This window comes from Rattus rattus, chromosome 4 (genome assembly GCF_011064425.1).
Source record: "Rattus rattus isolate New Zealand chromosome 4, Rrattus_CSIRO_v1, whole genome shotgun sequence".
Lineage (NCBI taxonomy): Eukaryota > Metazoa > Chordata > Mammalia > Rodentia > Muridae > Rattus > Rattus rattus.
Genome location: NC_046157.1, coordinates 155,367,061 through 155,394,776, shown reverse-complemented (window position 1 = coordinate 155,394,776; position 27,716 = coordinate 155,367,061). Strand labels below are relative to the sequence as shown.

Here is a 27,716-nt window from a genome sequence, read left to right as displayed (position 1 = left end):
GGCCCCTGGCCACTATGGAGAGATTGGAGATGTTGGATTACCGGGTCCTCCAGGGCTCCCAGGCAGACCAGGGGAAACTTGTCCAGGTATGAATGTACCATGTGCTACGGTGGATCTCCTGCATTTTACCTACACACACCAGCTGCAATGCTCATTTCTAGATGATCAGGAGGTATCCTTAAGAGGGTTTATGAGAGACAGTAACCTATGTCCACACCAGGCTCCCAACAATAAGCTCTGCTGTCATAGCAACAGCCCCAGGTTTTTAATGTGTTCAAATTCAAACCAACCAAGGGGAGGAATATACATTCCTTTTTATACGCATATGCACATACACACGCACGCACGCACGCATGTACGCACGCACCCACACTATCTCCATCAATCAGAACTGTCACGAAGCAAGCATTTGTGTGACAGGCCTTCCATCAGAGTTGTACTTGCAGAAAGGATTCAAAACTTCGGCTAGGACTGAAGTATTTACTTAGTAGTATAATTGTTCTGGAAGATTCTCTTAGTTGATATCTACTTACAAAATTTCATCCATCTACCTAGGCCCTATTAGTCTATGTGAGAGGCATAAATAATGATTTTTAAAAACCTTTGATATAGCCTTACTTAAAGTGAAGACTCTTCCTCCTCCACCCAAAGAAAAAGGGAATCAAGGAAGGCATAGGTCATTTGACAGAAGCCTAGGGAAGCGTCTTGATGCCACTAGGACCGAAGATCCCTTTGGGAACTGAGCTGGTCAATATTCCAGTGAGATCAGGAATAGGAGTTTAAAGCCTTTTTCTTTTTTTAAAAATTGGATATTTTATTTATTTACATTTCAAATGTTATCCCCTTTCCCTGTTTCCCCTATGGAAACCCCCTATCCCATTTCCCCTCCCCTTGCTTCTATGAATGTGTTCCCCACTACCGTTTCTGCCTCCCTGCCCTGGCATTCCCCTATACTGCAGCATCGAGCCTTCACAGGTCCAAGGGTCTCTCCTCCCATTGATGTCCAACAAGGCCATCCTCTGCTACATATGCGGCTGGAGCCCTGGGTCCTTCCATGTGTACTCTTCAGTTGGTGGTTTAGTCCCTGGGAGCTCTGGGTGGTCTGTTCGGTTGATATTGTTCTTCCTGTGGGGTTGCAAACCCCTTCAGCTTCTTGAAGCCTTTTTCTACTCTGTGAACCCAGAAGAGTGGACTTGAGTAAATATTTTGCCCAGCCTGTGCCTCTCGTATTTACCGGAAGTGTAAGAAGTTTTGTAAGCTACTCAACCACTAGCCACCAACTTCTTGTTCACTTCTCCACAAATAAAGCTTCTTCCTTTTTTAGGGTCTGACAACAGCAATGTCAAAAAGCCTTGTATGGATAGTCAGATAGAAGGAGACTGCAGTCGGGGTTTAAAAGACCCAAGGTTATATAAGCCAGGCAAAGTACTCTCTTGGTCAGAAAACATTGAACTCCAGTCTTAGCTTTCTCCTTTGGGGCTTGTTTATAATAAAATCATATCTCCAGTAGATTGAAATCAAAACCTACTGGGAACAACATATTCAAATATACAGTGATGTCCTTAATTCCTTTTGAAAAATAAATTAATCCTGTGCTGGAAACGTGGCTCAGTCAGGAAACTGTTTCTCACACAAGCAAGAGGGATGGAGTTCATTCAGTCCACAGTTCCTGCTCAGGTGTGGAGAAGCACTCTTAGAATTCTAGGGCTGGTGAGGCAGAGACAGGCTGATCCCTGGGGCTCACTGGCCAGACAACCTTGCCAAACTGTTGAGTTCCAGGCCAGCGAGGAATCCTGTCTCAAAAGAAATGGGCGCATCCTCCAGCTGAACTCTGGCCTCCACATGCATACACACATACCTGCATAAGACCCCCTCGTTTGCACAGAGACACATATTCACAGAAATCTAGTTAACCCAGTGGCTTTTGAATCTGAATATGGGCCGTAGCAAGACATACATTTGATTTTGCATTGCATCCATATCCCATTACGCAAGCGTGTAAACATATCTACAGTTGTTAAAATTCAAACTTCACAGGATAATTTTGGGACATGACATGCCCTATTTTCTATTCCATTCTTTTACTCTTAAAAAAAAAAAAGACCAAGTTACTGCTAGCCTACTTAATTGATTCTGTGTGATGCTGTCGGGTGGCCAGGCTAGATGTGTCATATATTCTAGTTCATTGCCTCTGTTGAAGAAGGTTGGGTATTGTTCCTTGTATGGGACAAAGAAACAAGTAATACCTGGGCTGTTTAGCATCTGTGGAGAGTTCTGGCAGGTCAGGAAGGGTAGGAAGATAGATGACATCCAACTCACACAGGTGCTTCCCTTTGCTGTCAGTATACCAGGGTATATAGGACTGTTTAACAGTTACCCACTGTATCTAGTATGGAATAAGTGGGTTTCAAATGCAGACACTTGCAATTGGATCAAGTGACATAGTATAGTGGCCTTGTTATAGTATAGTGAAAGGCAGTAAACTATTTCCAGTCAATACTCTTTACAAAGTACTGTGTTTTCTTGGACATTTACTGTGCCTCCCTGTACCTCCGTTTTACCATCTATACAATGGTGGGATCTTGTTAGGATTAGAAGATGTGGTATGTGTACAGGATTTAGGATCCAACCTGATGTGCAGTAAAGAATCAGTGTATGGGCTGCCATTACTACTACTGACGTTATCTGCATCTGCCCTACCATAGATGTCATAGTGGAGTGATCTCTGCAATCCAGCAAATGAACACATTAGTTACACACAGTCATTATTTGTGTGTGTGTGTGTGTGTGTGTGTGTGTGTGTGTGCCTAGAAGAGCTTTAAAAAATATCTCTCCTACATAGATGATTAAGAGAGCAGATATTTTATCCAATAGATTTGCTAGGATCAATTTTATGAGTTAGTAGGATAGAATGATTGAAAAACATAGTACTTTCAAATAAGTGAAATATGTTGGTCCCAGTAAATCTAAAGAATGGGAGAAAGGTAAGAAACCATGATCCTCAATTCTTGTGTGTTTCCACTTGCAGCTTCTTTCAAAGGCAGAAATGCTTCTTGGTATATGGGATAGTCAAATTTTAAAAGATTTTAAAAAAATATTTTAAAAAAGATTTTTTAAAAAAGCCATTTGTATGTGAGTGTGTGTGCTCTCAGTGGTCAGAAGAGGATGTTTGGTCCCCTGTAGCTGGAGTTATAGGCATTGGTGAGCCACTTGGTGTGAGTTCTAGAAACTCTGGTCCTTTGAAAAGCATCAAGTGTTCTTTAACACTGAGCCATCTCTCTTGTCTCAACTTTGTTATTGTTATTGTTGTTGTTATTATTATTATTTCCTGTATCCCGCTCTTCTTTTTCTTTAATACAATTTATTCAGATTATTCTGGCATGGCTCCTGTTTTCTAGCTAGCATTTAGTCTTGAGAAAAAGCAGGGCTTTTGTCTGATTTTATTTGGCGATACACTCTTTGTAGCCCAGGCTTGCCTCAATCTGTGATTCTTCTGTCTGCATATCCCAAGCCTCACCTCCTCTCTCTCTCTCTCTCTCTCTCTCCTCTGAAGCTTAGTTGACTTCCCGTGGATCTAAAACTGTGTCTATGTAAAGTAGACAGCTCAATGTCCTGCACACAGCCAAGTCTAGTGGATTAACACACTGGCCATGCCTGCACCCTCATTATTGGTTCATGTGCACGTGTGTCTGCATGTGGATGGAAGGAGGATTTTAATTTACCATCTCTCCTCTTAGAATGTGAGGTGAGGGGGAAGGATAGTAGAAGGGGCTGATCGGGAGGAGTCAGTGAGCCAGATGTAAATGACTGCAATAAAAATTCAAAAGATTAAAAAAAAAGAAATTAAAGAATATAGTATAATGTGAAAAGATACCATGCTCATGAATTGGAAGGATTAATATTGTCAAAATCACCACACTTCACCTAAGAAATCTAAGAACTTAATACTAGTGTCATCAAATTGCCAACGAGATTTTGCTGTTAAGGGATGAACCTGGTAGACATAATGTTGAGTAAAGTAATCCAGACACAGGTAAAAACGTCCTCTTAGTGATTTCCAGTACGCAGTGTGGCTCATTCACGACCATTTGCATGCTATACAGTGGATCGCCATGATTTAGTCAGCTCACCGGAAACTCTGTCCCCTGGTTCAACGCGTCCATACTCCTCACTTCCTTCTTCCCTAACAACGGCCATTTTTCTCTTCCTTCTATGAGTTTAATTATGTTAGAGTCCACATGTAAGTGAGGTCACTGGGTGCTTCTCTCTCTGAGTGTAGCTTGTTTCACTAGGTGTGATGTCCAGTTCCAGCCATTTTCCTCTAAATGTGCTGATTATAACTTCTACCGAAACATATACTCTTGAGAACATGGATAATTTCCACCCTTAATTTTCCTTGTAGGCATAGTGGGACCTCCTGGGCCACCAGGGGTTCCTGGTCCTCCAGGATTTCCAGGGGATGCTGGTATTCCTGGAAGACTTGACTGTGCCCCAGGAAAACCCGGGAAGCCAGGACTACCCGGCCTGCCTGGAGCACCAGGACCAGAGGGCCCCCCTGGATCAAATGGTAAAATGTTCCTCTTTTATCGTTATTAGTTCCTATGCTGCAATTTATTTACAGGTTCATTCAGAAAGTATAGTTTTCTAAATACTTACAAACTTATAAAATATTTCATCAGTCAGGTTAGTCCTATTAAAATATTTTTTGTAATTATGAAAAGTGATATTAATTGCACAATTAAAATATGTGCAATTGATTGTGAGTTTAAGCATAAATGATTGGAGTTCATAAATTGATAGATTTTTATCTTGTCATAGTTTTTATTTTTATTTTTGGACTTATATGTGGGCTTGGTTTAAAAGTCAAATTGTATTTCAAAGCCAGTTCTTCAAAGAAATGCAAGGCTGTATGTCCTGCCCTTCTCAGGGACACCTATCTCCACACACATAGCTGGATCCTTGGAAAGCTCTACATTGTCGTCCAGCACGAGTGTATTTCTGTTGCCAAACTTTTTGCCTTGCTCATTGGCTTTTGACTCCTACAGAGTTTCCATTGCTCACCACACCTTACTCTGTAGGCACACATTTTTCCATTCCCATTGCCTACTGGGAATGATACTCTCATAATTTGGGTTATGGAAATATTCAGTGTTTCCATAGAATGGTTTAAAAGTGCTACCCATGAGTTTGGCCTATAGTGATACATTATTATTCTTTTTTTTTTAATAGCAACATTTAGTAAATTGTCCTTCCTGTGTGTCCTTCTGTGTTTGACTGGCCTTCAATTTAGTTATTAGAAATTAACCTCAAAGCTCCCAGAGTTTTGTATCTGTCACCATTATAGTCTAACTCATTAATAGCTTTACAATGTTACTTGTATGTTTTGTTTTCTGAAACCATGTTTCCTTAAGTAGCCCTGGCTATCCTGGAACTAACTCTGTAGACCAGGTTAGCCTCCAACTCAGAGATCTGCCTGCCTCTACCTCCCAAATGCCGGGATTAAAGGTGTGCACCACTACTACCTAGCAACAGAGTTACTTTTAAGACAAATGTTTTCTGGAACTTTTTGACTTTTCAGATCAGTAAGGCTGCACTTTTGACTCGTTGCTGAGATACTTGGAGTTTTTCACTTATTGTTAATTTAAAATTATTTTTATAATATCTAATACCATTTAAATACACTGTTGTAGAAACAATGATAAGAACAATGTACATGTGATTGATGTCCTTGGCCTCCTTTCCCACTTCCACTTTCCATGCTCTGCCCCCACCCCCACAGTAACTCCCCTTTTCTTTTCACATCTCACATATTCCTTTGTCCATCCCATGTCTTCCTTTTAAGCAGTGGTTCTCAACCTTCCTAATGCTGAGTCCCTTTAATACAGTTTCTCATGGGGTGGTGACCCCTAACCATAAAGTTATTTTGTTGTTACCTCATAACTGTAATTTTGATACTTTCATGAACTATAATGCAAATATCTGATATGCAGGATATCTGTTACGTGACTTTGTAAAACTGTCACTGACTTCAAAAGAACTGTTGCCTTTAAGCCTCTTTACCCCTTCTCTCTCTCATTTCTTGGTGCTTGTCCTCACTTGAATACACACGTGTTTAACCTTTAGAAGCTAGAATTCACATATGAGAGAAAACACCACATTTGTCTTTCTAAGCCTATATTACCTCAGTATTATATTTTCTAGTTCTATCCATTTGACTGCTTACCTCATAATTTTAATTCATAATTTCATTGGATATATAAACCACATGTTCATTATCCATTTATGTGTTGATAAACATGTAGGTTGAGTCCACATAATTGGTACTGTGAAAAGAGTAGGAATAAACATGAATTTATTGTTGTCCCTTCTGTATCTCTCTTGTTATTTACTTTCTACTAGTTATATTTCTTTCAATTGTTTACTGCCACACCAGACTTCTCCTCCCGCAAAAAAATTGATACTAGAGAGAAGCAGGCAATAACATTTATCTGAAAATACTTTTGTTATACTGGATTGTCTGATGGATAGTTTAGCTGAGTATAAAATCCTGGGTCGCATATCTTTCTTCTCAGGATTTCATTTTCTAGCCTCAAGTGAGAGCACTGAAAACTTCTGTATGGTTTCAGTGCCTGGTCATATGTTTGAAATCTATTTCTATTTTGGAAGCTTTTTGCAATTTCCATCAACTCTGTCTTCCAGCAGAATTCATAGATTTCTTCCTGCCATAATTCCTGTGTGTATTTTTATCTCTGAGAGTTCAGTTGATGCTGGTTTTTTTTTTTTGCAGCCTATTTATTTATCAGTGTGAAATAGTTTCCCCCCTCTACTGTTTTAATTACATCATTTTTTACAGTATTTTTCTTGAAACTCTTTTGTTTTTGAAGGGCTGTTTTATGTTCTGCTACATTTTTGGGAGGGGTTTTTTCATCTAAATATTTCATTATCAAATCATTTTTTGAACCTCGCTGCCATTTTTTAATGTAAGTTCCAGGGGGAGATTCTGGTGTGAAACTTGGGGATTTTTTAAAATTATTATTTTTCTCTTATTTTCCATTGATGCTTGATCTTTAAGGTCTACTGGAAATTTTTTTAACTTTCTATTGCTGTTGTTACTTTATAGTCTTTTAATCCACTGAAATTTCAGGAGAATGTAGAGTATATCATTTGAGTTTATCTGTTGTCTTTAATCTGATATCGCAAAATTTTGCTTTTGTAAGCTATGCTGTGTGTGTGGGGTTTTTTTCCCATTATCTGGTAATTGGTAAATGAAGGAGAAGAAAACATTCATCGCCATATACAGACTCTGGCTTTTGTTGTTCGTGATTCGTTTTGCTTTGTTATTTGCTGTTGACATCTATTGTGTTATTCTGGGGCCCACTATCTTAGGGCTGGCGTTAAGTATGACTTCATGAGTGGTGGTGGTAGAAGAAGCATGTGGTGACAGTTGCATTGTCTGTATGAGCACAGAGAAAGGGAGAGGGGGAGGGAAGGAAGGATGGTGAAAGGGAGAGGGGGAAGGAGGGACAGATGGATGGATAGATGGAGGAGAGAAGGAGGGAGAGAGAAAGAGAGAGAGAGAGAGAGAGAGAGAGAGAGAGAGAGAGAGAGAGAGAGAGAGAGAGAGAGCACGCTGGGAAATAGGAGGTCATAAAATAAAACTTAAGGGCAGAGACAGGAAACAGAAGGAAGAATCTCAAGTGTCCCTTATTGGTGTCCTCTGGGAGACTTGAACTAAATCATGTGATTCTGTCTGCCAACTCCTTGCCTCCAAACAGTGATCTATTGTCGTCCTGGGTATCCTGGACCAATGGGAGAAAAGGGAAAAATAGGTCCCCCAGGAAGAAGAGGAGCCAAAGGAGCAAAAGGTAAGTATGCATGTAGGACAGAAGGTATACATGGCAGCCACGTATAGAGGGCCAGGGTGGAGGAAGACAGCCTGCCATGCCATTCAGGCTTGTCATTCACCTCTGTTACCCCCCTGGAAGACTGCATTTCAGTGTGGTTCTAGTATGAATAAGCCCCACAACTCACATTCTCTGTCGGACTGGAGTTTCTTGCCCTTTGCCACTCATGACCCACTTTTTCTTGAGAACTTTTTATGCAGCTTCAACTGTATGGTATATAAAATAGGCGTACACATCAAACCTCTGCTGATAACAAGCCATTGAGAAATTGGTTTCAAAATAATTCTTTAATACATATAGTATTATTAAATATGAAGGCTAGTTTGCATGGCAATGGGATAGAGATGTTTATTTTTATGTAAAGATTTAAATTTTGGCTGAAAGTTTAACGCTACGAGATGTAGATCATCTTCATTGTTTTTTGAGAGCAGACCGATATTTTGATGTTATGATCAATGCTGAAACATTGCTTTGCATAAATATGAAACTACAGAAGTATATTTAGGCTGATTTTAGGAAACTTTCCTAATCCCAAGCCAAAATTTATTCGCAACTTTAAAAAAGCCCGTCGGAAACTCTAAAGCAATTTTTAAAGTTAAACATTTTAACCTAATCTAATCCAAAGACATATCGATTGAACATTTAGATGCTGAGGCATGATGGTAAGAAGATAGTAAAAGGTCTTCTCTCCATAACTAAACCACTGTGTTTGTGTAAGAGGAGAATGCTTTGTGAGTACTGTAGCAACACTGCAGTTCCAAGCACAGAACACAGAGGAATCTGAGATGAGGCACTTCAGGCAACCTGCATTGGTATTGTGTCATGGCATGCACGGTCCAAAGTGCACATGTGTGTTCAGAAACAATGCCCTGGTGAAGTCATGAGATCCAGCATGAGTGAGCTCCAGCACAGACACCTTGGACTTATTCATTTTTATCATTGCCTTTCACTGTTGCCATTTTTTTTTTGCGACCTCCCATATTTGGTTATACAATCTCCAATCTCATATAGGGTTGATGCCACCAGTTTGTAAAAGCAGGGTTTTAGAGTATAAAGATCACACAATTATTCTTCATAGGGTAAATTTTCTCACAAAGTCATCTTGTGAAGATCAGGCGTTATTGGTGTTTTAATGGAGTCCTTCTCGGTGGATCTCGTGTTTTCTGGACTCACTAAATGCCTGTGGCTGTGTCCCTCCTTTCTATCTTACCAAAGCCTTTTTGGACAACTGAGTCAGACAGTATGAGAGCATGGACACAAACCAGTTTGACTTTCCTAAACTTTATTTTTCAGGCTGAAAGTCCTGATATGTAGGGAAGGTTTTATAGTGAATTAGAATTTGGAATGTGCCGTTCAACCAAAACTATCTCCAGGTATTGGGTTTCTTTGATTATTCAGGGTCATGTCATGATTAATTTATCCATACATTTAATGTAATTTATTTACTTTTGTTTCCTCAGTAATAGATAATTTAAAAGGACTTTCAATTATTCACCAGAACTGTATGTTAGCTTCAAGAGTTTAAAGCACAATACATGTGATGCTGTTTACTTAGAAAGTGTGTGCCCACCCCACTTCGGCCATGTGACAGATACATCCGCCCTCTGCCCAATGCTTCATTTCAGCCTTCATGTAACATGTCCTCACCCCACATAGCTATACTATCTACCCATTGCATGGTACACTCCAGCCTCTTGCCACAAGGTCTCCTCTCATGTAGACCATGCCTCTCCTGACATGTGCCCTACTCTACCCCATTCCACACCACTTCATCTCATACAGACCATGCTTCAGACTCCATTCTGTTGTAGGGTGCACTCCAGCCATGCGTCACATGGTCTCTGTTTTCTGTGACAAGAATTGTGTACTGCAGATCTCTGATCATACTATTTTTTGTAGTCAAGAGCTTACCAGGGGGTTTTGTCAGGACCTATGTAAAGCTGACTTTCTTTCTGTCTAGGAAATGAGGGGCTCTGTGACTGTCCACCTGGTCTCATGGGACCCCCTGGTCCTCCAGGACCTCCTGGAAGACAAGGAAGTAAAGGAGACCTAGGGCTTCCTGGTTGGCATGGAGAAAAGGGTGATCCAGGCCAGCCTGGTCCTGAAGGACCTCCAGGGCCACCAGTAAGTAACTCCTGTTGATCAGGATCTCTCCAGTTACGCAAGATGGACAGAGAGAAAGAAAACTTAGTGCGCCCCTTTCTAACTTTATGTGTGATATGCATGTTATGTTTTGAACCTATAAACATCTCAATTACCAAACACTTTCTTTTATCTATCCATCTATCCATCCATCCATCCTTTATCCATTCATTTATTTAAACAATTATTATTTATTAAATGTCTACTGTGTCCCAGGCATGATTCTAAGTCTTTAGGGATACAACAGGGACCAGAATAACATGTGAAGTTCTGGAGCTTTGGAGAAGTGTAGGATGATGTCATTATACAGGTGAAGGCAGGCATGAGATAGAATGAGGCCTGCCATTGGACGAGAAGGAAGGATGGGCGGGAGAAAGGTTTCAGAGAAGGGAGGAGACTGGAACAGGAGAGAAGCAGCAGAGAGAACATGGAGGTGGATGTTAAGACTCCTCTCTGCACATTTACAGGTTGTTCTGAATGTTCTTAAGGGATGGATGTGAACAGAGCTTTGTATGTCTATACAAAGATATAATTGTGGGCAATTATATCTTATCAATTGGATCAGAGGTTACTTTGTTGTGTGTTCTTTCATGTGGTGATTTAAGTTCAAGAGAGTATGTGGTGGCTAGACACGCTAGCCTGCCACAACATTGGGATGTATATATCTGGCATGGTGGCAACCTGCCTTTGGAACTAGACAGGTAGAGAGATTGTTGCCAGGCTCAGAGGGTAATCATTAGCAGTGTGATATGGGATGGAGCAAAGCGGGTGAGACGCTTTGCTGACTGAGATGAAGACATCAAACAGATGTCTTGGGGCACCAAGGTGCTGGATCTAGTGTGGGATAAAGGACAACATTTTTTAGAATTTTACAGCAACAGAGAAGCTTTATAGTAAACAAGTTTGTAAATATGCAGTATTGTTACGCTGTTATGACAAAAGGCCACAGTCATATGGGGAGACCTGAGCGGAGAAAGTAAGTTTCATCCCCAGTACACATGTACACACACACACACACACACACACACACACACACACACACACTGAGACCAGCACTTAGGAGAGGGTGCAGAACTTGGGGCTTTGTAGGTGGGTCAGGCTTGAGCCTTTGCCTAAAAAGGCATGAAGAGCCTGGGGAGTCTTATGAGGAGAGAGGCGATGCTCTAATATTCACTTTAGATGAGTCATCAGTTACTCTGTAGAGAAGAGACCATAGGCAAGGGGGACACGTGGAGATCAAGTGGAAGGTAGCAGACGGAAGGGGTGGTGTTGTGTGGTAAGAGAAAGTCAGCTCTAGACATAATTTGACAGGAGAATCCAGGGATTGGCTAGTCGGTCAGATACACAATAGAAGGAAAAGTGGAGTAGAGTTGAAGTAGCGACTCCTTTGTCTGAGCCACTGGAGGAAGGCAATTGCCTCTGACGGAAATGCAGACTCTGGGAAGATGAGCATTTGATGGGAAACAGCACAGAGCTGTTTGAGGACTTTTAGAGTCGGGTGATGATTAACTAGACAAACAAATTAAAATGCCAAGTTTCTGGGGGTGGTGACAGTCAACTCAAGGACTCAGAGGAGAGGACCAGGCTGGGGAAAGTCTTTATTGGCGTCCATGTGATGTTTGGTGCTATGGAAGGGATGGGTGTGTAGGGAAGTCATACAGAAACAAACACAGAATGAAGAAATCAGAATGGCGCTGATCCAGAAGGCCCTTGAACTGAATGAAAGAATCCCTTGCTGTGGTGGTCTAGATGAATAGTAACCCACGGTCAAAGATCCCTGAGAAGCCTCTCCGCATGAGTCTACCCATCACAGTATGGTGCTCACTTGCAGATGCACAGACTTCCGTCTGTCTGATCCCTGCAGATAACATCACTGCTCCCAGGCAGGAGTCCTCCCCCGCCTCTGGAGACACCCCACTATTCCTCTATGCTGGGGTGACCCGTGACTCAATTCTGAATCCCCCAAATCAGTCCCCATCTCTCCGAAAAGAATCAAATGAACGTGAGATTCTGATCTTAAGAGAAAGTGATGACTCAGAGCTTTACCCACATTCGCACACCTGCGACGCTGGCCCAGCAGGAAACTTAAGTGATAAAGCTCAGGGTTATCCTAAATGCATGGATCGGGAGCGAGCGAGCATGCTCAGATTATGCTGCACTTTGCATATTATAGTTCACTTTGTAAAATTTAATTTGTATCACCGTCAGGCTTTTTCGTATGTTGCTACTTAATCTTTTTAGTGGCTCTAAAATATGGTTGTGGGTTTGCGTTCAGTTGCTTCCCAGGGCTAATGGTTTTCGAATTGTGGACTACTAGTTTGCTCAGGGCTATTATGGGTAAGGAATTAATTTGGTTGCTCTAGGACTCATGGGGTTGACTGTATTTCTGACATCTTCTCTCTACATTACATTCATCACACTGTACTTAGAGATAGATGTCCAGGGTAACACCATGGAGGGAAATTCTTATTTCCCTTTCTCTTTCTTATCCATTTCTATCAACACCATCATATTCCCTGGCCACGTTCCCCACCTTCAGCAATGTGGACGCTCTTATATTACTCATCCTCTCTTTGCTCTCATTTTCAGATCAAAGGCTAAAATCATTTAAATAGTACTGATGATACATATTTATTTAGGATGATTTTATTTAAGACTCATGGTGAGGCTGCATATCAATACAGAATTCTCATGTATCATTCCCCCAGCTCTTAAAAAATACTTGTTTTTAAAAATTGTATGTGTGCTTATGAGTACCTGAATGTACATATGTACATCACATACATGTATGTGTGCACATCGTGTGCATACCTGGTGCATGTAGAGGTTAGAAGAGGAAGTCGGTCCTCTGGAACTGAAGTTATAAGGCCTTCAGAGTCACCATGTGGGTGCAGCTGCCCGATGAGTGTTCTCTGTCAAACCACCAAGTGCTCTAAGCACTGAGCCGTCTCTCCAGCCCCACTCCATGATGTCTTAACCATGATGAACTGCCAAGGTAAAAGAGGCATTGATATATTGCTGCCAACCCAGATACAAACTTTGCATAGATCGTAGCACCAAGAACTTGTGGGTTTTATGCAATAGAACCACAAGAAGGTTCTGGAAGGCAGGGAAGGGATAAAACAAAGGTTTTCAAACCAGCGTCTTTGAACAGCGATTTAGAGAAGAGGTGTTAGATACACGAGAATATAGATGACTTCCACCCTATCAGAATTAATGTAATATACTTCTCTCATTATTTTTATTTGCCAAGGGAAGACCTGGTGCTGTGGGGCCCCCTGGCCTCAAAGGGGCAAAGGGTGATATGGTCATATCAAGAGCGAAAGGTGAGTGTGGCTGATGCCTTAGCCCTCTGACATTTTATGAATGACCTATGGACATCCACTTTTCATTGAGTTCCCCTGTGACTGCAGACTAATTGTATACAACATAGGATTCTTGAGATCGCCTAAAAAGTATTTCCTGCCCTCCATAGAATGGTATGACTATTAGGCACTAATCTCCCGACTCTAAATTGCAGTCATAAATATTCCTGTAGTGACACATTCAAGTCTTCATTGTGGTGAACTTGAATCTGAAGCAAAATCTCTTTTAACTTGCCTTCTGCCTTGTAATGTTCTCTGTTAATCAGTGGCATTTAAATTACAAGTAACACATGCTTCTCTTGAAGTAGTTTGGGGGAATAATATAATTTACTGACCTACTAGACAGAACATGACAATCTAGGTGTAGGGTTCACAGACAGGTCTACGGCCTTGCACAGCATCATGAGGCTCTGTCCTCATCTCCATTGGTCTATGTCCGGTTGCTCCCACAAGTTTGTCTGTCTCTGGCTGCACGCCCTAGGCAGCTCTGAGACCTTGAGATCAGAGGAACCGTGTCATCTGTAGCAGAGGAATAACTTTAGAAAGGATTGTGCAGCTTAGGGCAATATTCTAACTGCCAACTCCCCCATTCACTAAGAGCAGGGATAGAATGTTCACACCCTGTTTCTGAGGCAGGAAGTGTCCATGACTGATCCCTCCTCAGGTCACCTCTTTGCTAAAATGGAAGGAGGAACATTTTCCTAGTAAAGAGAGCCAGTAGTTGCCTTTCTGCCCTTGGTTCTTCCTGCTCTTCTATTTCACTCCCCATGATAAGAGCTTACAAGTCTTTTGCCTCCTTTTCCCAGGGCAAAAAGGAGAAAGAGGACTGGATGGGCCCCCAGGATTTCCGGGGCCACATGGACAAGATGGGCGGGATGGACGTGCTGGAGAAAGAGGGGATCCCGGGCCTCGAGTATGTAGAGTTCTGCTATAGAATGTAATTTTCTGATATGTTCACACAAGCAAGGCAGGCAACTATAGGTCAGACTCGCACACAGTAGGGAATAAAGACTCCTTGTATTTGTATTTTTACCCACTGACACCGAGGGTGATGGGACCTATCTGTCTGGGTACCTTCTCATAAGGATATAAGAAGCTGATTTTATAAAAAAAAAACAAAACCCTCATTTGAGTTTTTCATTTTGTGTGTGGGACTACCAGTTGAATTACTTATTGTATATGCTATATCTGATGTTAGTGGCTCTATACACAAGTTTCTATTCTGTGCTTAAGGAGTAATACAATTCACTGTCTGTGTTTGAGGCATAGCATAACACATCCATATCCTCTATATGTATGTAAGTATTCACAGTATGTATGTAAATATTAGGAACAATTTAAATGAACTCTTGGAAGTCACACTTGCTTCAGAATTACTGTCTTTCAAAATTAGGGATTCTAAGCATGTAGACTGCCTTGAATTCATGGGCTTTGAAAGATCAATCACAGCCCTGTGACCTAACATTCCCAGGGGGACCATAAGGATGCAGCCCCTGGTGAGAGAGGGCTTCCCGGACTGCCAGGCCCTCCAGGGAAAGCAGGACCCGAGGGGCCTCCAGGACTGGGATTTCCAGGCCCACCAGGAGAGAGAGGCCTACCAGGAGAGCCCGGGCGCCCAGGCATGAGAGGCTTCGATGGCATGAAGGGGCAAAAAGGTACTTTTGGCTATTTGCCTGGGAGGATGTTAAGTGAACACACGGATCCTGTTGTGCTTTGCTGCCGAGCATAGGTATCACTTTGGCAGGCGGGCTAAATGACTTTTGTCCAGGTGCCATGGCAAGTTTGCAGGTTGGCCATTAAGGGAGAGCATTATAGCAAATCAACACTTAGGAGGAGTCCGCAGAAGGCTACTCTCTCTGCTGCTTCATTTGTTTGTCAGGCCCAAGCTGCCCATTAGTCATTTCTCACTATCAACTCAAAGTTCGACTGAGCGGAAAGCATTCCTGTGCATTCAAAGCACAATTATTTTTTACAATCTCTTGACACAATGTGAACATATTTTAATAAAAGATACACTAGTATTTCATTTAACAAAGTGGCATCCATGAAAACACACTTGTAAGCATTTTAGGGAGAGGAAAAATGATGGCATTTTAAGCACATTTGACAGGCATATGAACTTCAAAAAAAATTGCTTTCAGGATTATGGCTGACAGAATAAGGTTTATTTAAGTTCCTTTTTTTTTTTTTTTTTTTTTTTTGTTACATGGGCTGCAGCGTTAATTTTGAAGTCTGGGGATAAAATGCTGTCTTTGGCTCTTGTTTTGACAACACATAAAGACAAGTACCTTGATATTTCATAAGAAGTAACTTTATAACTCAGAAAAGTGGAGTGTCGTTTTTCTTTATCTCTCTCATTCTAGTTTGAAAGCACAGGAAGTAATAGCTTTGAGGCGTTGTTCTAAAAGTGGAACTTTTGATTTCGTAGCCCTCAGAGACATAAGCTTTGAGTTACATTACCAGTGAGACTGGCAACAGACTGGAGAGGACAGGGCCTTTATTGCTGAGTCATTGAAAAAACAAGAGACAATGTAACCTATGAACTTGCCCCATAGAGATCTCAAATATGTTGGCTGTTACTGATACCCAACCCAGTCTCTTCCTTTGTGTAGCTTTCTGGTGTCCAAACCAAAAGCAAAACCTGAGTCAAGTGGGATGGCTTCCCAATGATCTATCAACATTTTCTCTTTGTTCCACCATGATCTGTGGGCTGTCATAAACTATCATTTGTATTAATAATTTTCATTTCCCAGGTTATTAGAACTGATACTTTTTAGACTCTATGACTTTTCTTGTAAATGCTTGTAACTGTTCTGACAGCTGAGATATGGGTTTAAAGACAGATCTAGAAAGTTTGTCTAATGATGCTTGGAGACTTCTCTTCCTCTAACCTCTATGGCACCAGACAGAAGTCAGCACAGAGACTCATATGCATTTGGTGCTCAGTTATCTAAATGTTGCTTTTCTGTTCCTTCCCAGGTGACTCCATTCCATGTAATGTAACCTACCCGGGGGAACCGGGTCCGCCAGGTTTTGATGGACCTCCAGGTATCACCGTGCAAAGTTCTTACCTTATATACTTTCCAGAGTATAAAAATAAAAATCAAAAATAAATAAAAAGAAGAAAGATAAGGGCACAGCAAATCCTTGAGGGACAGGAGACTGGGGAAAACCTTACAGTCATTTGTTCCCAGGCCTTCCCAGCTTGGCTTAAACCCCTCCCATGGACTTTTCCAGCCTCAGTTTGACCACCTATCAGTTCACATGTCAGCCCTTGAGAATCCTACAGCTATGACCTTTATCTCTTCCTGTGTACCAAGTGTGGGAAATGCCACCTGCCTGTGGACTGTCCCTTCCAAGAGGGACACGTTCTCTCTAGACAGAGTCTGAAAAATGCCTCTGTATCAACATCTCTGAATACATGCCTCTATTCCATTTAAGCTAAACCCCAAATCCATGGCAACTTCTTTAAAGTTCATTTAAATTAACTTAGCACTAGCACGGTTAGCAAAACATGGCTTTTCTACTCTAAGGCAAGGATAGAGAAGGGCTGGGGCAGATTGCTCAGTTGGTAAAATTCTTGCTGTGCGAGCATGAAGAACCCGAGCTCAGCTCACTGGCTCCCAGATAACCAGCTGAGTAGTCCAATGTATAAGTGTAAGCCCAGGACTGGGGAGGTGAACACAAGAGGATCCTGGGAACTGTAGGAGGACTGGGGAGGTGGAGACAAAGAGGATCCTGGGAACTGTAGGAAACCCAGTCTAGCTGAATCTGAGAGAAAGAAAGGTAGGGAGTTGGGTGGGCAGGATCTGAGAGGAGCTACAGGAAGAGTAACTGATCAGAATATATTATATGGGAATTTTTTTCGATTAAAAAAGGAAAAGATAATAAATAGATAATAAATAAATAAAAGGACTAAGAGGGAGGAGGACACCTGACATTGATCTCTGGCTACTATACTCGTGCTTGCAGATATAACACACACAAGGCAAACTATGTTCAGGTTGAGTCACATGTGACTGGGCCACTGCCTTCTGGAACCATTTGTGTCCATCACGGGGGTTCCAAGTAGTTTCAGAATCTCAGTGAGCTGCAGACACACACTTGTTTCCTCTCTTGTAACCTTGAAGAGCAGTGGGGACCCAGCCGATCCACTGCAGTGTGGGTTGGTGTGACCCTGTTCCTAGGTTAGGTTCAGATCAGCCACACGTGTCCCATTACAGAGCCAGGGCATGCCCTTTCCGTGGAACTGCAGGAATGTAAGAGGGCAGGTCCACTCTCTCAGGATCACCTCGCCCCTCAGATTGCAACGTGCTGCTCATATCTCATAGGCCCAAGCAGTTTCTCTCTTATAACTATATTCATATCTCTATCTCTATCTCTATCTTGAGAGCTAGAGATCTAGAGATATCTATATATATGGCACCCCTCCATGGCCTCTGCATATATACATATATATATATGTATATATATGTGTGTGCATATATATGTATCTCTCTCATTCTCTGTCTGTCTGTCTGTCTGTCTGTCTGTCTGTCTATCTATCTATCTATCTATCTATCTATCTATCTATCTATCTATCTATCTAACAAGGGCCAGGTTGGAATTTTGTCCTCACCACAATGCAGCTCTGAGAGCATGGAGACATCATTCTACCCCTACAGAGTGATGGGCTACACTGGTTTAGTTCATTGAATATCAATTTCTGCTTTACTGTTACCTTCCTGGGGATGAATGAGAAAGGTTGATTGGTCGCCAGCAGTGTTAGCTCACAGGAAGGAAACTCGCATGTTGTGTAAGTGGTCATACCTCCACTTAACTTCACAAGTTGGAAGTTGTGTGAGCTGAGCTAACTTAGGACATCAAAGGTTTAAGGTAAAATCTTGACCCTTTAGTGGGTAGTCTGCCTGTGCTCTGTATGTAAGGCTCCCTTTGTGATTTCTCAGCGAGAGGTGGCCTCTGCCCATCACCTCAGTCTCCTAAAGAACAGGGCAGGCCTATGGGGTTTTGCTTCAGATGTGTGATAGGAGGCACTAAAATGTAGGTGAATAGTGGTGTATGCAGGAATGCTGCCAGAGGAATTCTTCACAGTACAGATTATGAGAAAAATCACCTGACACGTTTACCTGGAGCAATGACTAGAGAGTGCTTCTGTAAACCACACTGGAAAACTTTTGGGGGCCAGCTCACACTTCCAGATCATAGCTCATCACTGGAGGAAGCCAGGACCTGGAACTCAAGCAGGACAGGAACCTGGAGGCAGGAGCTGATGCAGAGGCCATGGAGGGGTGCTGCTGACCTTGCTTGCTTCCCATGGCTTGCTCAGCCTGCTTTCTCATAGAGCCCTGGTTGGTTGTCCTGGAAACATTTTTACTTCCATAAAATCGACGTAGTCCAAAAGACAATTAACACTGACATTTCAAAATCCCCCTTTCTGTTGTTCCTTTTTGGTTTGTTTCTGCCCGATTGAATCTTCAGTTCATTTGTTTTTACCTAGGTCTGAAGGGGTTTCCAGGACCCCCAGGGGCTCCTGGTATGAGATGTCCAGTTGGACAGAAAGGTCAGCGGGGCAAACCGGGAATGCCTGGAATTCCAGGTCCACCTGGTAAGTAAAGGCTTTCTCTGCCTATCGAGCATCTGTGTCAGGAACATTTGCATATTCTTAAAGACAGACACCCCTAAGAAAACAGCCAGAGGATACAGAGATAATGGAAGACTGGGTCTCTGGGGGGAGGTTGGCTACGCTGTGACAACTTGTAGATGCAGAGAATCCTACACAGCTGAGGGTCCTTCCTAGGGGAGGTCTTTGCTGTTGGCTGTCACAAGTTCACTGTGTGGTTGAAAGCACTCAGTCCAGAGCAGTGTCTGTCAGATGAAGGAAGTGGTCAGGGGGCTAGTCTTAGTGGGACTCAGCTGTAGTCCCAGATGTGGAGGCAGGAGAATCACCTGGAGTTTTAGGCCATCCTGGGATGTATACTACAGTCTAAGGCAGCTTGCGTTACACAGTGAGACGCTGGCTGCCTCAAATAAATAAATGTAAAAATAATATTCTTAAGGAGGATGGCAGCATGGATCAGTGAGGAAAATCTGCTAGCCACCAAGCCTGATGACCAGAGTTCCATCCCTGAAACACCCACCGGTTTTCCTCTGACCTCCAGCTGGGCACCTGCCTGCCTCCACAAATAAATACATCTCTACAGATAAAACAGCAACAATAAAAAAAGCAACTGGTGTCACTAATAGAGTGGCAAAGGCATTATTACCTATTGAGCCTCCGAAGTGATTGAAATGTTACTTATTGAGCACCTCCCAAGGGTGCCTATACTTTTCAAAGAATCGCCCTTATATTGTTGGACCTGTATTTGCACATACAGCACTTTGTTATTGTTGTCAAATAGGTTTCCGTGGTGTCGTGGGAGATCCAGGCATCAAAGGTGAAAGGGGGACCTCCCCTTTCGGACCCCCAGGCCCACCTGGGCCTCCTGGAGTGGATGGCCAGAAAGGAGTGCCAGGAGGCTCTGCCTTTGGTGACCCGGGGCCCCCTGGAGAGAGGGGTCTTCCAGGGGCACCCGGCATGAAAGGACAGAAAGGTTACCCAGGATGCCCCGGGGCTGGAGGTATGAGGTGTTTGCTCTCTCCTTGTTGTAGGATGAATGCTCAGCTTCGGCCCAGACCAAACGGGACGCTTTGGGCTTTAGGCTTCGGGTCCTGTACGTTTCATGCTCGCACATGTACTGCTGACCTCGGATAAACCTGCATCGGCCGTGCTGCCCGTGCACTTAGTAAAGTTTAGTTACTTTGGTGCACTTTACTGCTTGTTTGCAAAGTAGGGCCACAGTGGCTCAGTCCACTCCGTTCTATCCAGGCTATGTGTTTGCTCTCAAAGCCCGCAACAGCAAGGGCTGGCCAACCTGTCACTGACATTGCCAGGCTGTGTGAGGCCTCTCAGGGGCTTAGCAGTGAGGCTTGGGTCTTAGCGGGTCTTAGCGGGCTCTGTGACCGTCCTAGAAATGTGGAAGGATAACTGAATGCACATTCACGCAGCACACACTGCGGCAGAGGCGGAGGGCGGGAGAATCAGGAAAGCCCGTGGTCTCTTGTCTGCCTAGGTAACTTCTTTGTCATCTGCATACTTACCAAGCAGCCCACATAGCAAGGCGTGGCCTTCCACACTCACTTGGATCTGTATCTTAGATACGAAAATAAATTCTGGGGCAGGGGGCTGTTAGTTCATGGAGCCCAGGGTCAGAATCAATGGTTTATGTCTAGAATTGAGGGGCACGAGGGGTGCCATAGGCCATCTATGCAGTGTCACCTCACGAATGTGCCAAATGCATATTATCATTTCAGGGCCGCCTGGCATCCCTGGATATCCAGGTCTTAAAGGTCCCAAAGGCAGAGAGGGAAGTCCTGGGCTTCCGGGGACCCCAGGCTCCCCTGGCCATTCCTGTGAGAGAGGTGCTCCAGGCATCCCAGGTCAACCAGGACGTCCTGGAACTCCGGGTGATCCAGGTAAGGGCCAGCAGATGTCAGACCATGAAGTGCCCCGGTGTTCTCTACTAACAGTCGGGAAGCTGGCCTCCTGTTCACGTCCACGTACGGATGTCGGCAGAAGCATGGGCACCAAGTCTGCGTCAAAGAAACATTGTTCACGAGCTCCACGGTAGTTGGGTTGGTGTCATTTTTCCACATTCTGTTTGTGCGGCATGTTTGGCGCTGGTTAGAGGCTACACGTGTGATGGGTTGCATTACACGCAAGCTTAGAACCATACTTCATAGTGGCCTCCAAGGGGGCCTACTCCACATCCCGAGGGAGGTGCATCTGCCAATCAGAGTCAAGCAAATACGGCCTTGGGTGATGCCCAGATGGAAGTCAGAACCGGGCATTCTTGGCACACCAAGGAGACGAGAATGTGTAAGAGGCTCGTGAGCATGTACTTCTCATGCAGCTGCTCTGGGGTTCCCGCAGTCCATTGCACTGCCCACAACAAAATGCCCTGGACTGAGTATTTATAAGTACGAGCTTTCTAGAAGGCTAGAGAGTCCAAAATCAAGACACCAGGAGGTTTGCTATCTGACGAGAGCCTCCTCTCCCACACACACAACTTCTAGTGCCCTCACACAGGCCACCCCAGACCTCTCTGGGGTGTTCCAATTTAACTCACCTTCAAAACTTCTACCCCGTAATCTTGAAAAGCCAGGCGACTTGGGGGAAGAATTAGCTACTTACAGCCTCGTTGCAAGCATTAGGAATTCTGACTGGCAATGTTCCGATGTAGAAATCTTTCCTCACAGTTAACAGCTGACTGAAGTTCACAGGGGGAAATGGTCAGGAGGCACCAGGAGACTTCTTGTTTCTTCTTCTTCCTCCTCCTCCTCCTCTTTTTTATTCTTTTCCTCCTCCACCTCTTCCTCCCTTTCTTCCTTCCTTCCTTCCTTCTTTCCTTCCTTCCTTCCTTCCTTTCTCTTTCTCTCTTTCTTTTCTTTTCTTTCTCTTTTTCCTTCTCTTTCTTTCTTCTCCTCCTCTCCTCCTTCATCCTCCTCTTCCTCCTCCTTCCCTTCTTTCTCTTCTCTTGCAAGAGCACATATAAGTACAATTTATGGTTTTCATTTCTGTGTCATTATACTAAAAAAAAAATAGCAAACTGTATAATCTTCACTCATTCTTACAAGGGGTAAAATATCCAGATGACCTGCCTTCCTTTGTATAGCATTCAGAGAAATATATTCCGAGGCAAAAGAAGAGTTGCTCCTGACACTTTAGCTGATAAATATTATTTTGTTCTTGTTTAAAGTGTCACGGGTCAAATAGTTTAAGCTCTCTAGAATGTGTTTTTCTTGTGACTGAAGAAAAATTTAAGTTTTCCTGCCTAATAGTTGTGCTATTACATCTCAGGGGCCCCAGGTTGGAAAGGCCAGCCAGGAGACATGGGGCCCTCTGGACCGGCTGGGATGAAGGGCCTCCCTGGTCTCCCAGGCTTACCAGGAGCCGATGGTCTCCGAGGGCCTCCTGGGATTCCAGGCCCCACTGGGGAAGAAGGCCCACCTGCTCTTCCAGCCCTAAAGGGTGAGTATTGCTCTCCCAATCATTCGCCCAGTTTTACAAACTCATAATCAACTGTTAGGCCAAACTGGTTAGGTAAGACTCACACTAATAGGACATAATAGGGTCCAATTGTGCCCTCTCCTTTGGTTGCCTCTTTTCTTCTCCGTGTTGTTTTTTTCTAGTGACAGAATGTTGTGGTATCAGTTAGTTGGCAAAAGGCCTTGTGTGCACAGAACTCAGACACCTCAGCTCACAGGACCAGACAGCACCGATGATATCATTAGGTCAGGGCTAACGGATTTCACTTTGGATGGTCACTCTTCTCTCACTCCTTCTCTTGGAGCTGAGGAGATTTGATGGGTTTGGGATCTCCAACCCATCAGCACTTCGTGTTAGGTCTGTAGGACGGGAAGTAGGAGTGGGTGGGGGAACACAGCTGTTTAAGACCATAGTCAGGTTCCAAAGAGTGACTCGCTTTCAGCATAAAGTGCTGGGCAGGGATTTGTGTCACCAAATGACCAGGTGAGAAAGAGCCACACTAGCCTTCAAGCGCTTCCCTAAGACTTCACGCTCTCATTTTATCAGGAGCCCCAGGGCTGCCCGGCTTCCCTGGTTTTCCAGGAGAGAGAGGAGAGGCGGGCCCAGATGGAGAACCTGGAAGAAAGGGAGAGGCTGGAGAGAAAGGCCGGCCTGGCTCGCAGGGAGCCCCGGGAGAGAGCGGTGCCAAAGGCAAGTGGTTTCAACAACACAGGGGTGCTGCACGAGTTTGTCCCCCCGTATTTAATCAAATGCTACTCATATGTCTCTAGATTTCTTTGGTTCTGTGATGTCATAGGAATTCATTTTTCTTGCCCTTTGATCTCACTACATGTCACTAAGGTAAATGTTGTTGAGATGCGAATGAGCGCTCCTCAGTGCATTGATTTATAGACAAGGGGCTTCAGAGACCTTGCTTACCTGGTGGTGAACACCTGCAAAGAACGTTGCAGGCTTTGGGGGCCCATATGGCCCCTTTTACAATAACACACGTTGGCCTTGGCACCCGAAAACCACCGGGGACAACACACAAACAAGGTAAAATTAAAAGGTGGAACAGAATTTTAGTCGTGGACAATGAAATTTGATTTTCATATAATTTTCCCAAGATCTTAAATTTCATAAAATATTACTCAGGGTTTTCCATTTTGAATCCTGTCTCCCTTAACCTTTTACAGCATAAATGTCTCCTCTGGTCTCTCAGCTGCTGCTACACGAGGGAAACATTTCTAGCAATGGAAGGACAGTCTTTGGGAGCATTTTTAACTCTTAGGCACTCTGTGAAAATGGCCTCCAATTTCATTCAAATGACCTTCTCTCAGCTAATTCTATATTTATCTTGTGTGGTGCCTGTTTTATTAGCTTATAAGCTATTTACACAGAACTAAGGAATGGACAATTATGAGCATCAAGAGCATCTCTGCTACATAAGATGGTTGACGTTCGCAGACAATTCATGATATACTCTTAAACAGTTGTAGCACCGAGAATTAAAACTTGGATCAGGGCTGGCACTGCATCTATAAACTAGCTCTCCCAAAATGCTCTCTGAGGAAAGTCCCAACTCGGACAGCCTTTGCCAATTACAGTCATGTAAAGATGCCCACAGCACCATTAACACTCTCATGCCTGCCGGCGTCACCGCTACTAACGCTCTAGCAGTTGGTTCCCAGAATTCTCTGTTAACAATCAGCGGCCGCCATGTTGGTCTGACAAGCCTGTCTCAGCACATTGCTCTGCTTGGATAATGTTTATAAATGAGCTGGAATATGAGACCCGGCTCCTAGTTCTTGTTCATGTGCAGAGAATCAGGTTGAAGTATGTGTTTGTTCTTTTAATGTGGGGAGTAGAGTAATGGGGGGGGGATGACTCACTGCACACGTGTGACGGATGATTCGTATTCTACGGGATAAGCCAATGGTCTTGTGGATTAGAACATTCCAAATGTCTTAACTCACAGAGGACCCTGAGATGTTTGGGTTGAATACAGAAATTTTTCTGAGTACACAACTGCTTCTCGTCTCAGGGAGGATAAGGGATGACAGGAAGAGATTTTCAATCCCTGATACTGATAATGAGGGATCCATTAATACAGTTTAGTGGAGGGAGATGGAGTTTATTAATGAGGTGAAATTTGATAGAAGATGAATTGTGTGTGTAGTTTGTGTGTGTTTGTGTTTCTCTCATATAAGTAACATTTACAGGAGACAGGGGACCTCCTGGTGATGTAGGAGAAACAGCCGTTTCTAGAAAGGGGGATCCTGGGGATGCTGGGCCTCCAGGAGACGGTGGATTCTCAGGAGAAAGAGGTAAATGCTTGACATTTTTCAACTTTATCACACCGGTTGGCTTTTTATAGACCATTCAGGCAAGACAATGTATTAGGCGTAATACAACCTTCCAACCAAGAGCTAGGAAACGTAATACCTTAAAACTAATCATACCCTGTTAAACATTCTCAGTAATTTTTTTGGCTTTTTCATGCTAAACATAGCTGGAGTGCACATGTATTTGTAGAATTATATGTTCCAAATTAGGACCAATATAAGGTATGCATAAATAACTGGTTCCCCTCTGTTTGCGGAAACTGGTGTGACTATCTGGGGCTGTCTATGTCATTTTGCCCAGCCTCTCTCGAACATGGGCTGGGCAAAATGACCTTGTCTAAATGTAGATCCTTGATCTACAGGTGGGGGGCTACCAGGGACCCCACTTTTCTAACCAGCATCCTGATGACGTGCTGCTGGTCCCCAGAAACGTAGCAGGCCAAGGATTTTGACAATGGGATCTGTATTCTTCCTCAAGTTCAGGGTTAAACTGCATGAGTTATAAATCCTGGTCTTTAGTTAGCCAGTAGGAGAAAACGTTTAAACTTCTCCGGGTTGACATTTTCCTCATTTGTAAGGTGCGACCTTGCCTGCTCTCCCCTTCCACTGGTGGTTTTGAGTCTATTCCTGGACAGTTTCTTTCCGAGTGAGGCTGCCAAAGGCAGAAGCCGCAGAGATGTGGCTTTGAACAGTAGCCAGCATCCTGATTTCATTGTCTTCATCTCTTACAAGTAGAATCAAGTCATTCAATACAATCCTCATTTAGTCTAAGACTTCGACCAAGTGGCTTATATCACGCTGACCTCAACAGGTGATAAAGGAAGCCCAGGGATGCGAGGAGGAAGAGGAGATCCTGGGAGAGATGGACCGCCTGGGCTCCACAGAGGGCAGCCTGGGATGAATGGGTCTCCTGGGCCTCCTGGCCCCCCTGGCCCTCCAGGATCACCTGGACTGAGAGGAGTCATTGGTTTTCCAGGATTTCCAGGTGACCAGGTGAGGAGCTGCTCTAGAAAGGAAGAAATAGTAAATAAACTCTTTCTGCTCAGCATTCCACAACACCTCAGAATTGGCCAGTATGTGCCCTTGTCATTTACTGGCTATTTGAAAGCAAGAGGTGGCATGAAGGAAAAATAGAACCTTCTGGAAGGTTAGGACATAACTGAGATTTATGACCAGTGTTTAGAACTGGCTGTCCTGATGTAGAGGGGCAAGTCACGTGATTCGCACATTCTAGCCCACTCAGGTTTAAATAGCTCACAGAGCCTTGCCTCACTGACTGATGCTTTACTGGTACACACACACACACACACACACACACACACACACACACACACACACACACACACACACACATACACACGCACACACACACACACACACACGCACGCACACACACATACACACACACACACACGCACGCACACATACACGCACACGCACACACACCAACCCCTGAGCACTGCCCAGATGCTGGTTTCTCAGCCTTCCCATCTGTTTGGAGATGTTATATATTTTCCTTTAAAATACACCTGGCTTTTATAATCATGAGTAACATTCCCCTTGAGAAACCAGGAAATATAATGTAATAACATGTATCAAACTTCTGGAAAATGTATAGCATAGTTGACTTTCCGTCTTTTGGAATAAAATGGATCTTTAAAATTTATGATACGACACAGCTTTCAGTATTTCATTTTATGTCAACTGGTTTGTTCGGAGTGTAAATTCAAGTTGTATGACACAGTTCCTGTTTGGCAATCGTGTATAAAGAAGTCTACGCTTCTTGCTGAGAAGGATAGCTCTAACTGGAGGAGTTTTACCCACTCATAAAACATACACACATTATTATGCTTATAGGACACTAACAATTTCCTTCACCATCGCCAATCACAAACACTAAATTGGCTGCAGAAAACTGTACCATGTTTGTGCCATGACATGGAAAACCCAACGAGGGTCTTTTTTTTGTTCCATTAATTGTCAGGGTGATCCAGGCTCTCCAGGACCCCCTGGATTCTCAGGAGATGACGGAGCAAGAGGACCGAAAGGTATGGCTTGGAAAATATTCCCACCTAACAAATTCAGAATGCTGGGAATTCTAACATTTCAAGGGAGCATCTTAATGGTAAATTGCTTCAGGAATTAGAACTCAGAAGCATCTCTTAGACTCTTCCAGACAGTGACGCATGGACGCTTTAGAGGATTCTCATTTTCCACACAGGTCCCAGGGTACTAGGTGGGATCTGGTACATCTACAAGCGTCATGACTTCCTCTCCGTGGAGGTTTCAGAAGCTGTCTGTGTAGTGACCGCGGCTTCTCAAATTGTAACTGGTACACATGACCAGCTCCACATCTCTAGAGAGTATCCCCATGCTCCAGGAGAACCAGTCACTCATCTAAAGATTTCCTATGTCTGGCTATTGGGATTCTACTCATAAGAGTCATCGGACATAAATCTCCACCAGAGGTCAATTGTTTCCTTAAGAATTTTCCACCAGATGTAACATAATTGAATTATTTTCACCCTTAATCAAAGAAGTTTCTCTTTTTTCCCTAAAGGGCCTTATCATAAATTTTTTTTTTAAACTTTGTGGGGCATACAGTCTCAGCCACAACAGCTGCATCCCCATAAAACTTTATTTGTAAAACAGCTTCAGGCTGGCCCAGTAGGCCTGAGCCTACCTTGTATCCAAAACCTTATTGTCTTGCAAACACAACTGAAATTGTACTCTTAACAAGTCAAGGCCCATACAAAAGAGGTTTATTTACCATTTGGACAGAAACATGCAAATAAACTAAAGTCACAATAAACTAAAAGATTGCATACAACAGTCAAAAGTTTAACCGGCTCGGTAGTCTCCACACGCACCAGGTGCTCCATGGTACACACACACA

At 43.4% G+C, this 27,716-nt stretch overlaps 1 protein-coding gene across 1 annotated transcript in view; it reads left to right on the top strand.

Annotated features, from left to right (window-relative positions):
- The window catches only part of Col4a4 (collagen type IV alpha 4 chain), a 118,575-nt gene that overhangs the window by 55,549 nt on the left and 35,310 nt on the right, over window positions 1-27,716 (top strand). Inside the window, 16 exon segments of the mRNA XM_032901460.1 lie at window positions 3-86; window positions 4,403-4,567; window positions 7,776-7,865; window positions 9,865-10,028; window positions 13,300-13,372; window positions 14,218-14,324; window positions 14,883-15,066; window positions 16,391-16,459; window positions 18,909-19,016; window positions 19,810-20,028; window positions 20,762-20,923; window positions 22,308-22,478; window positions 23,043-23,186; window positions 24,698-24,802; window positions 25,632-25,813; window positions 26,805-26,868. Of these exon segments, the coding sequence (XP_032757351.1) occupies window positions 3-86; window positions 4,403-4,567; window positions 7,776-7,865; window positions 9,865-10,028; window positions 13,300-13,372; window positions 14,218-14,324; window positions 14,883-15,066; window positions 16,391-16,459; window positions 18,909-19,016; window positions 19,810-20,028; window positions 20,762-20,923; window positions 22,308-22,478; window positions 23,043-23,186; window positions 24,698-24,802; window positions 25,632-25,813; window positions 26,805-26,868 (2,091 nt within the window).